At 43.5% G+C, this 11,223-nt stretch overlaps 1 protein-coding gene across 4 annotated transcripts in view; it reads right to left on the bottom strand.

Annotated features, from left to right (window-relative positions):
- Positions 1–419: 419 nt before the first annotated feature.
- Positions 420–11,223, bottom strand: part of ADGRF5 (adhesion G protein-coupled receptor F5) — a 104,555-nt gene continuing 93,751 nt past the window's right edge. For 3 of the 4 annotated variants that reach the window (XM_079780856.1, XM_079780859.1, XM_079780857.1), the window contains 6 exons: positions 10,659–10,838; positions 7,905–9,296; positions 6,584–6,625; positions 6,420–6,479; positions 5,740–5,824; positions 420–3,989 (listed from right to left, as the gene is read on the bottom strand). In XM_079780856.1, coding sequence (XP_079636982.1) covers positions 3,910–3,989; positions 5,740–5,824; positions 6,420–6,479; positions 6,584–6,625; positions 7,905–9,296; positions 10,659–10,838 — 1,839 coding nt within the window. In that variant the 3' untranslated portion in view covers positions 420–3,909. Of the gene's footprint in view, positions 3,990–4,615; positions 4,683–5,739; positions 5,825–6,419; positions 6,480–6,583; positions 6,626–7,904; positions 9,297–10,658; positions 10,839–11,223 lie in introns of all 4 variants that reach the window. The other variant, XM_079780858.1, reaches the window with a different exon arrangement.

Genomic DNA, 11,223 nt, shown 5'->3' with positions numbered 1-11,223 from the left:
GGAAATATCTATGGCTAACAACTCCCAGGGTTCTGTTTCAGCTGTCCATGAGGGTCCCAGCCAGACCACACACAACAGTTACAACAAACATTTGTTTGTTTGTTTCCCACAAAGTTAGGTCCTAAAAAGCGTTACTTCAAGGACCCCTGTTTAAACCCTCTGTAAGCTTCTGGGATCCACATGCTGAGCGGGGGTGTGGATGGTGTGAGAAAAGGCATCAGCTGTCTGTCAACTAAGCTCAGTGGTTGAGCTTCAGGCACCGCCCCCTCCTCTCCCTCCCAAGCCTGGGAAATGGAAGGGATCATTCACTGTGCGGATAATGGAGTTAAATTGTGGTTGACATGGAGGACGACGCCTGAAACAGCAACAGCAACAGTAACAGATTGCAAAAGAGCAGACAACTTATGTATTTTACCAGCTCTTGTAAAATATTTTATTGTTATAAGCATGAAAGGAAAACAGAACTGTGTGCTGGCATACTAAGACAGGATTTTAAATCCTAAATTCTAATTTTCGAAACCTATAGCACCTCATTTCAAAGCTAACATCTTTGAAATGATGAGACAATATTTTCATTGACTTAAAAGAAAATACATAAGAGAGAACTATCCACCGTAAGCCCCTCCTCGATTTTGCACACTCGGGGAATCCGGTTCCTGTTGGCCTGAGTGATTGACTGTCCCTTCGGGATGCTGAAGCCGTGTGACATTACCATCACATGCCACACATGAAACACATTCCACCCACATGGCATTTCCACGACCACCCCGATTTCCTCTTCTCAAATGGTTGTGACTTCCTGTTCTACTCCCCTCAGAGTAACTCCGCCCCTGCATCTGCATGTACTGGTTGCTATAATCTTTCTCTTCTCTTCATAGCTTTTTCTTTAACCTTCCAACACAAGCCCCTCTGAAGTTCTTTACACAAACACAAAAGGTTGTGATTTCCTTTGTTTTACTTCATTTCTGGCCAGAGCAACCTACTTCTGAACAATCCATGAATGCTTCATTCCCTTCTTTGTCCACACAAACAATAAGAAACAGGGAAAAGGATGGTGAACATGTGACTCATTCAAGAGGTGACGTGATGGGGATGGGGGAGGGGAAGGAGGGTATGGGAAGATACATGGCGATGGACGGAGACTTGACTTGGGGTGGTGAACACACAATAAATACAGTGTACAGATGATGTGTTGTGGAATTGTGCACCTGAAACCTGAATAATTTTGTTAACCAATGTCACCCCAATACATTTCATAGAAAAGATAAAAAGAGATATGATGTGTCTCACTGGACTTGCAATCTTCCCAGAGAATATTTCTGTAGTTTATATTAATTGCTCACTTTCATACAGTTACAGATTCATGGCTGTGCTCCTTTACAATTTTGAATTCTACTGCTCAGTTTAGGATACTCTTGGCCAAGAGCAGGGCTTGAACTATGTATCTTGCAGGTGGGAGAGAAAACCAAAAATTATTTCTCCAACTTTTTTTTTACATAGCTTTTCTGGAATTTGCATCCAGTGCTGTGGCTCACGAGGTGGGAGGCACTGCATGCCTCAGGTGTGTGTGTGTGTGTGTGTGTGTGTGTGTGTGTGTGTGTGTGTGTGGTAAGGGAACGTGCCTTAGTTAACGAATGTGGGCAGATGGCCATATTCACATTCTATGGAACGCTGCCAAAGGTTCCTGCCATTACAGAGGTTCCTTTCACAACATCGAACTCAATGATTCCCAAAGGAGCCCTGCAGAAGTGGCTGGAACTCAGTGTTTCTGGTCCCATTGTGTTTTTGAACATGAGAACCACAGCCTCCTCCCCAGCTCTCTGCTTTCCTTGGCTGGTCGTGTCAAAATGGCCTTGCTAACACTGCGTGTACCCCTGCCTCTGTTCTCCCTGATAAAACCCCAGGACCCGATCAGCCAAAGCCAATCTTTCCCTAATGTCTAATTCTACTTTAGCGGATCCTCCAACTTGTCAGTGCTGAGCCCTGCCCACAGTTGATTGTGCCCTGGAGAATGGTGTAGCCTGATTGATGGTCATTTCCCTTAGGGGCTTTAAATAATGAACTATTCCGTTGGAATAATGAAGTGACAACACTCAACAAACGTGGAACTCGATGTCTAGGCCATTTGTGAATATGTAGAAATAAAGAGTTCATTTACTTTAAACATTGTTAATATTTCTATCTGTTCCACCTGCCCCCCCACCCCACTCCCCATGAAGAAACGAAAGCCAGGGTAAACTTTAGAATGAAAAGGAAGAGATTTTTAATGAGTTAAAATATTAAAAGAAAACTCTTTCGAACCTTGATAAACTAATGGTTGTTGCATCTCAGCCCTTTCTGTCCTATCTTCCTGGTGGGCAGGTCCTTGGTCCGAATGAGGAGCCCCTGGGCCCCATTTCCCAGGGAGTCCCACATTTTATTGTCTCATTATGACTTTGGTTGGAATATATGGTTGCTGTAGCTGCAGCACATGGTTGACTTTAATATGGATGCAAATTTAATAAATATTTGTATTTATATGAAAGGCACGCACACACACAAATCACAAATAATCAAATTCTTAGGAAAACCTCCACCATCTGTTCATCAAGGGGAAGTGTCAGTGAGAGCTTGGACTAGCCAGCTGTAGAACTTTCCGGAAGATTTCCAAGTGGTTGGAATGAACACAAGTTACACTGTACAAAACTCTACATGTATATTGGTCTGGAGACTTAAAGACTGAGAGCGTTAATACACAGAGAGCTGCACAATACACCAAAGCCCACTAGATCCATAGTAACAATAACAGTAATATACAGTGCTGCAGATTATTAAAATCTAGTCTATAATGCACAGAGAAGTACCTGGAAGCTGTTACATATAATATATGACAATTGGGATCTGTTTTCAGTGCAATATATCACATTTGGCAATTAATGGATAAAAAATACGCTTTTTTTATTTTTGCTTTCAAAATGTGGAACAAACCAAAACATAAGGCTTTTCTGATAAGCTATTAAAAAACTATAAACTATAAAATGTAATCAGCAGTTGGACTTGCTTGGATCAGATAAAGGATGGCTATTACACTTTCTTTGCATACTCATTCCACTTAGCTCAAACCTTAAATGCAAAAAAAAAAAAAAAAAGTAGATGTGTAGGATCATGTCTCCTTCCATGCAATTTCTGGTCAATATTATTATCCACTTGAAAGCATCCTGATGATGTAATTTTCTCTCTATTTTTTGCTCTCACTTCTTTTCCCCCCCTCTCTTTGCTAAGAAAATACCAGGAAGGTATTAAACTTTCCCCATGGCTTTCTTTCAGTTTGCATTTTTGAGCCACTTTTTAATTCTCAATGTTGTATTGTCTAGTAATTGTGTTAGATCATGAACATGGAAATCTTAAAATGTGGTTCTTAATGTTGTTTTTATTTTCCCTCCCTCCCTTCCTCTCTCCCTCCCTCCCTTCCTTCCTTCCTTCCTTCCTTCCTTCCTTCCTTCCTTCCTTCCTTCCTTCCTTCCTTCCTTTTTTAAATTCACTGAAGTATTTCCTAGGTACTAGCATTTTTACTTATTATTTTAATGAAAGCTTATCTTTGTGGCCAACATGTGAAAAGTGAGAATGTCTCTTTCAAATTCTATTTTACAATATAGACAGATAGTTGGGCTTTGGGAAAGTTGAGTTTCACTTAAATACTATACACATTTGGTATCACACCAAGGGTGGGGGTGGGGCAGCAAAATAAATGGAACAATTACTTTTCGTCCGTCTTTACACAAGAAAGGCTCTTCCCTACTGAAAATGTCTCTTCGGCATCAGCTCCCAGAAGCCTGTGGAGGGATGTGTTACCCAGGGCTTGGAAAGGATCTCTTTTTCAGAGCACAGCCACTGTTCCCTGAGAGTCACATGGGTTGGATTCTCCTGTTCTTAGTTGAGCAACGAATAAGCACTGGATGTGTTTTCCAAGGATGAGCTGGTTGTTTCCGGGGTGGAAACATTGTAGGTTCCTGAAACACAGAACAGCAGCTTAGCCCAAAAGACCAGCCTGGGTGATCACGTGGTGGGAGAGGGGGACCTCTTCTAAGGCCCGAGGGGGAGCTCTAGTCCAAGAGCCAGGTAAGCTCGCCGTGCCAGAATCAAACCCATGCCGCCCTCCTCAAGTGCCCGAGAACAGACAAAACTGTCATTCTCAAGCGTGCGTGGCAGCAGACAAGACAAGCACTAACTACTTCCCATCACACCAGCAGCCAGATTTCTACAAAGGACAGAGCCGTCTCCACATGGGCAGCCCTCTACATGCCACCACATGCATGGGACATCCACAGGAGGGAACCTCCTGGTCCCCTTGGATTGGGGTGACTTGGGGAAGCTCTTGGGAAGGGTCTGGAAGCTGAGTTGAAGGTGATGGGAGAAAGGGAGAGATGGAAAGAAAAGAGAAAACTGCAGGGGAAGAAAAAGCAAGACCAGGAAAGAGGAGAAGTCAGGGGATGCTACCAGAAGTGCTGAGAGCGAGTGCAGCAGGGAGGGCGCCCGGAGCCACCACACAGGCTGTGTCAGCAGGAAGCCGGGACTAAGCACAGGGAGAGTAGGGGACATGTGTCGAGCAAGGGAAGGGACACAGTGGCCACCCTACCATCAGATTGGTGAACTGCCACTGCTAACAAGGTTTCCATCACTGCTTGGGGGCCCCTGTGGGGCTGCTGGCAACATAAACCAAAGTCACAGTGATTATGGACCCCTCAACGAGGTCATCAGGAGCTGCATTTCTGTCCCAAGAGGCTACCAAGTGGCAATGATGGGGAATCCCAGGCCCTGGGACCTCGGAAACTGCTCCAAGTCCAGCTTTTGTCTGTGTGATTCAGAAACAATGGACAGCTTTTCTTGGCCTTCCATGTTACGTGGAATCATTTCATAACACACCCTGAGGGTCTCATCCCTTCTCAGCAGGTCCAATTCGTGACCTTCAAAATCAAAAGCGAATGCCCTACAGTTTCGTGTAATGCCTCAAACTGAAACCCGAAATACCACATTTGTGAGAACTGGTTGGTTTCAAGAAGCTGGAAGGAATTGTGCTGCTTATTTTCATGGAGACTGTAGTGGCATGGCACAGAGTTTCAACTTGCCAAACAGCTGAGACTCATTTCCCAAAGCCGTTAATATTATTTATTGTGTGCTTCCAAGGTGGACACTTACCTGTGCATGTTTCTGATAGCATAGCTGACTTGGGGATCCCTCTTACACATATGCGTAATTTCATAAATGTCAACGTGTAAAACATGCACTTCCCCCCCCCCCCAAAAAAAAAGGAAAAGGGAAAAGGAACCGGGGCATGGGCTCCAATAATATGCTTTTCTGAACATATTCTCTGCTGCACCACAGCCCAGAAATATGACCCACCTAGTTGCATTTCACAGGAATAGAAGAGTGGTCTGTGTTTGACAAGGCGGGCAGTTTACAGTCTCCATTATTAAGGCTGATACCCTTTTGACAGACACCTGTCTGCAGACTTTTCTAGATTCTCCAAATCTTATTTCTCATAAGTTATTAGTTGTTCCACTGAAGGAAGTTACCCTCTGTACCAGCCTCCTGGTGGTTTGGGAAAATCTAATCAAGTTCCTGTATTTAAGCTCTGCCCCCAATGAGGCCATTGTATAGTAAATGTCATGAAGTGGGGACTGGGAAAGCAGGGGTTTGAGTCTCCCCATCAGGGCAATGTGTTTGGATCAACCCATGGAGCATCTAGGGGTCACTACATACCTGTTTTACCAAACAAATTGTTAAATCTTCTTGATATTGGAGAACTCATAGAAAATACAGGTGTCGACGAACCTAGGGATGTTGACTAGAAACGAGAAAAAAATGTGTTAGACCAAGGCCCTCCTTTTTTTCTAGTAGGATTCACTTGCTGCCCTCTAGTGGTGCCTGTCTGAATATCTCTCATCCCACTTCAACGTGAGAGCAGGGATAAACATGCACTTCTCCTTAAAACCAGTCAAGCAGGAGCACCATGAGACACTGGAATATCATCACCAGTATTAGGAAAATAACTTTCAAATGTTTTTTATTGTTATAGAGTTTAGTATCTTCTGACATGTGTAAACAGGGAAATACATTTGAGTGCAATTGTTATTTTCCAAAACAAATTACAGAAAATTCTATTCATTGTTATTTCTCAAATTGTGTTTTCTACTACCCCGAGTCTCATCAGACACTCCCTGTTTATTTCTCATTGAAAATTGAAATTTGATTTTAACCTCCAATTGACATTATCTGTGCTATTTGTCCCCTGTTTAAAGATGTGAGGACAGCATCTTAATGATAGTTCCATAGTGTCTTAATAGGTTGAATCAGGAGAGAAGCAAAAACATTGGAATCATCTATGCTAAAACTAGTTGTGGAGAGGGTTTTTCAAAAGTCTCTACAAAGGAAAGAGTTACCTTTGAGTGCTGTGAAGACCATCTTGACAGAGAAAACTTTTTCAGCAAAGCTTCCTGTACCTGCATTGTTTCACAAAAACAACAACAACAAAAAGCCATCATAAATTCTACTTGCCACGTGCACCTCAGACTTTTCCAGGAGCATGAAATTGTCATGGTCTTACCTTCTGGTCCCAGAGGCACCCAAAGAGCAGAATGAATAATCCCTGAAAAAAAAAGAATTGGGAATAAGTGCATTTCAATTATATTCTATTGTTCTGTAAAGTAGAAAGTATTGCTAACCTGGCATTGAATTTGTACTACCTCTTCCCACACCTGTGCTTATGGAGTGAGCCCAGTAGATGATGTTAAAAGACATGCAGTAGGTCCACACCAGGGACTTTAAATGCTTTTATGTTATCAGGGTATTTTCTATTTCCTTACTTCCCCTCAATTGTGAAGTGGAGGTCCTGATGGTTATGCTATTAGACATACCTCTTATGCCTACAGTAGCCCTCACATAGTTATGATGGGCCATGGGGTGGAATAATCAGTTCCTTCTAGTCAGGGCATATTATAAATGTCATCAGACATGAGCTCTATAATTTGGAGCCTTGGGCCCAGTAGCAGAAAATAGAATTTGCATAGTCTCGGTATAAGCATCCAGGGGTGTTGTCTCAACTTCTCCTCCAGACCTCCTACCTCCTCACCAGCTCATGGGGGCCTGCGTTTCCTACTCACCCACTTGTGAGATCAGAATTAAGCACTCCCTTCCTTGTGCTCTAAAGGCTTGTTATCTGTACCTCGGCTGAAGCTTTTCTAACCCATCGTGATGGTCATGTTCACCACCACCAGTTATGCACTGCAGGAGAGCAAAGAGGGTGTCTTTTTCCATTTTAGTATAATACAATAGAATGCCCACCTTACATAGACATTCATTCTGTCGTTCCTCAGCAAGTGCTTCCAGAGAACATTCTATGTGGTGCATAGCATTCATTTCATTTGTCAAATGGTTATTTTGAGCACATACTTTGGGCCAAGGTCATTTTTAGGCACTAGGGATATAATGATAGATAAGACAGATGTCCCTGACCTCTCAAAGAGCGATCTCATTTAATGCTTGTGGCAATTAACTGCAGCAATTACTTGGTTTAATAGAGGATTTTTTCTTTTAGGAGATAATAGATGGCATCAAGATAATGTTGGGTAAATAGCAAAATCCAGTGTAGGGAAGGGACTCTCCTCCTACTTGTACTACCAGGGCATTTAGAAGAGAGTCACATGTGCAACTCAATTATGATGCAGGTGATAAGAGGTCTGAGGTTCCATGGGAACAGAGGAACGTGTCCTTTCTACCTCGTTGAGTTCTTGTGATTACTGCTCTTTAGGGCTAGGTCTTCCTCTGAACTAAAATCCTTCCCCATTCCCACTCCTGTTTGTGTTTCTGTCATTAACTTGTCCCACCTGCCTAGATACTTCCTGCAAGACTGGCACTTCAGAACTTACCTGGAAGGCATTGAGGAGGGTAAACACAATATGGAACACAGCATTGCTTCCCTGGAACACAGTGGCGAGGCCAAAACCCCAGGTGAGCCCCAGGAGTGGCGTGAGGACCCCAATGCTCTTGGTGATCTGAAACAGGCTGTTCTTCTCCTGCTTGTTGGGCTTGTCTCCAATGGAAGGTCTCAGGATCTTGGTGATGACCACAACAGTGATGGTCATGTTCACCACCACGATGATCAGTGCTGGGATGACGAAGGCCAGCAGAGCCTTGGTGTCCTCCCAGTTGAGCCAACAGGCATTCTTCCTCGTGTAGACTTCCCTAGGCTGAGTGGCACCCACTGTGATGACTGAGATGATAAGAGGGCATCCATAGCCGAGAGAAAATGCAATAGCCTTCTGAATGGATTTGCTTGAATCATGCAGGATGAAAACCAGGCGGTAGAAGAGCATGAGGCCCAGAGTCAGCATCCAGAAAAAGACGCTGAGGTAGAAGAAGTGGATGAAGAAGGTGGCAGCCACACAGGCTGTCTCATTGAGTACGTAGTGATGGTCCCGGATGGTGGAGGCCACAATGAACCAGATGTCAGCAACCAGAAGGGAGGCTGCAATGTTCACTATGCAAATGTGACGCATATAGGAAGTCCGATTCTTGGTCACGGACTTCCATACCACAGCTTCCACAACTAGACAGGCTGCTAAGCTCAGGATGGAAAAGCACAACCCAATGTAGGAAATGATATCCAGCAGTATTTTCAGGAGAGAATCAGGGTCTGGGGAGTCAGGGGACATGAGGATGGAGAATGACGTTAGGTGGTCACAGCTGCAGACGACACTGTCCCCATCGATTTTCATATAGCACCCACTGCTATCCCACCCTCCTGTATAGTTGGCGAGGCTGAAGTTCCAGAAGACACATTGTGGTTTCCCACCTAAGGAGTTGTTGTTCTTAAAAGTCATTGAAATCCTGAATGGAGCGGTTATTGTGTGGCTGACAGTGGTTGTCATCACTAAGCTGTTTGCAAAATTCTTGCCCTGAGTATCCTGGGCGAGGATGGTTTTGAGAGTTGGGAAAGCCACGGTGACAATAGATGTGTCTGGCTGCAAGTTCTCCACGTGGCACTCGTCAATAGCCACATTGCCCCAAAGGTCGGAGTCTGAGAAAACAAACCTCTGTTCGTAGGGTTTTGGAGAGCCAGATTTTATTACCATGCCCCTCATCTGCACGTTGGTGTGGGAGATGGACAAAACGGTGCTATCTTTTGACCGTAATGCTCGGGAAAATCTTTCCACAGAATCTAGTAGCTGTGAGCTGTGATTGGTCTGTTGCTGTTGTAACACCTTCCACGTACTCAGGATGGGCTTGTCAAGGATGACATTGAGCGTAGAGAGAACGTTCTGTAATTGACACAGCATGGGATCAAATCAAACAAATTCTTTCAATTACACAAGAGAAAAAACATCTCTTTGGAAACTGATGGGGTGGGTACAGGTAAGAGGAAATGAGAAGAGGAAAAGGAGGCATCACAGGCTGTGGGGACCTGGGACCCACCTTCTTATGGCAGGGAGTTAGCAGAGGATGGGTTGGTCTCCAAGACTGAGACTTAAGCATTCAGCAATAGTGATAGTGAGAACCACCCTCAACCACCCACTAAGGCCAATTTAGTAGGCTAGCAGAGATCTTCATTAATTATTTTATTTTGTCTTTAACCTCAAGCTTGTAAAGGCTTTTTGGTGGCTGGTATTTCCCCCACAAGGTAGTCACAAAAGACCCTCTCAAATGCTAAGCATCAAATGAGCAATGCTGTTGTTGTCAAAAGCATCTTTCTGTTTTTGCTAAACATTTTGATTCTCTCATAAACTTGGACTTGTCATTTTCCATGTGTGCCTTCTCTCAATATAGTTTCTCTATCTTTCTGTCATTGTAAGCCACCCAGTTTGTGGCAATTTGGAATAGCAGCCCTAGGAAATCTATATAATCTCCTTAGACTCTTATTACCCAAACTGCTTGCCAGTTGGTCCCTGGTTGGGTTTGGCCAGTGGGAAGCACTGGCAGGGGACGGGATGGTGGCAGAAGAAAAAAGTTGAAATAGATTTTTCTACTACCCACTCCCCCATCCACACCATCTAAGCACATCTTTGGCAATAGCTATGTCCCTCCGACACTATAGCTCTTGCTGAGTGAGCCCTCCTCCAGGGAAGCAGCTCTCACTCAGCTGTGGGTACACTGTTTCCTCTTTCTCCTTTAGTGCCAGAGTGTAGTAAAGGCTCCTAAATGTTTCTGGTCCCTGAATACCTCAAACTGCCCCCCCCCCTTTTTTTTAAAATCCTGGCCTTATGTCTTGAAACAGCCTTTCATTCAAGTCTCTTCATTAGCATTCTTGTGGGTGAATTCTCTTTCCTCCCAGCCTCTTAGTGCTTTCTATACACATCTGATTTTGAGCATCCTATACTGAAAACATTTAATTCCTACTTTTCCTAGAAAGAAGATAACAATTAATTCTATTTTAATGAAGATATTAAAGCAGAGATTCACTAAAGAAATCTTCTTAAGGTCCCAAAATGAATATAGGAAACATCCCCTTATATCCTAAAAGCCATAGGTAGCAGAGCATGTTATGTGACTCTCATAACTAGGACACTGATCTGGAAATGACAGAGAAGAAGCTATAATGGGGAGGTGTTACCTTTCTTGACCACAAGTCCTGAGGGGTGAAAAGACAATACCCCCAAACTCCTACAAGGTTTAAACAAACTCACCATCATCATTTCTGAATTCACTTGGATTGGAACTGTTGAGAGCAAATCAAGGATGTTAACAATGGCTCCCAGGTTCCCCGGAGATGAACTGACTTCATGTGCCACCTTGTCTGTGCTGAGAGAAAGGTCCTCCAGGTATGTAGGCAGCTTCTTGTCCTGAGAGGGGCTCTTGCTCAAAGCCTGGCAACACAAAAGCCAACACAAACCAACAAAACACTTGTCAACCAGTTTGGTCATCAAATCGTGCTGATCTGTCCATGACAAAATCTCTCCTATCCATAATTTCCTTTTTTATCCATTCCCATGAGTATATCTCATAAAATAACGTACTTTTCTCTTAAACTGTGTGTGCCCTTCAGAATGGAATATTACATAAGACCTCACACATAGGAGAACAGAAAAACATATGTCAACCTGATGACTGATTGGAAAAAAAAAAAAGGAAAAGTAGGTGTGATTGTTAGAAACTAGATTAAAGTTGAATAAAGCGGATACTTAGATGGTCCGTATGGAAGCACATTGGCCACTCTCTCCTTTTTATAATCATTTCCTCTGTTGGGTGACT

Source organism: Cnephaeus nilssonii, assembly GCF_951640355.1.
Source record: "Cnephaeus nilssonii genome assembly, chromosome: 9".
Taxonomy (NCBI): domain Eukaryota; kingdom Metazoa; phylum Chordata; class Mammalia; order Chiroptera; family Vespertilionidae; genus Cnephaeus; species Cnephaeus nilssonii.
This window is presented reverse-complemented; position numbering and strand designations above follow the sequence as displayed.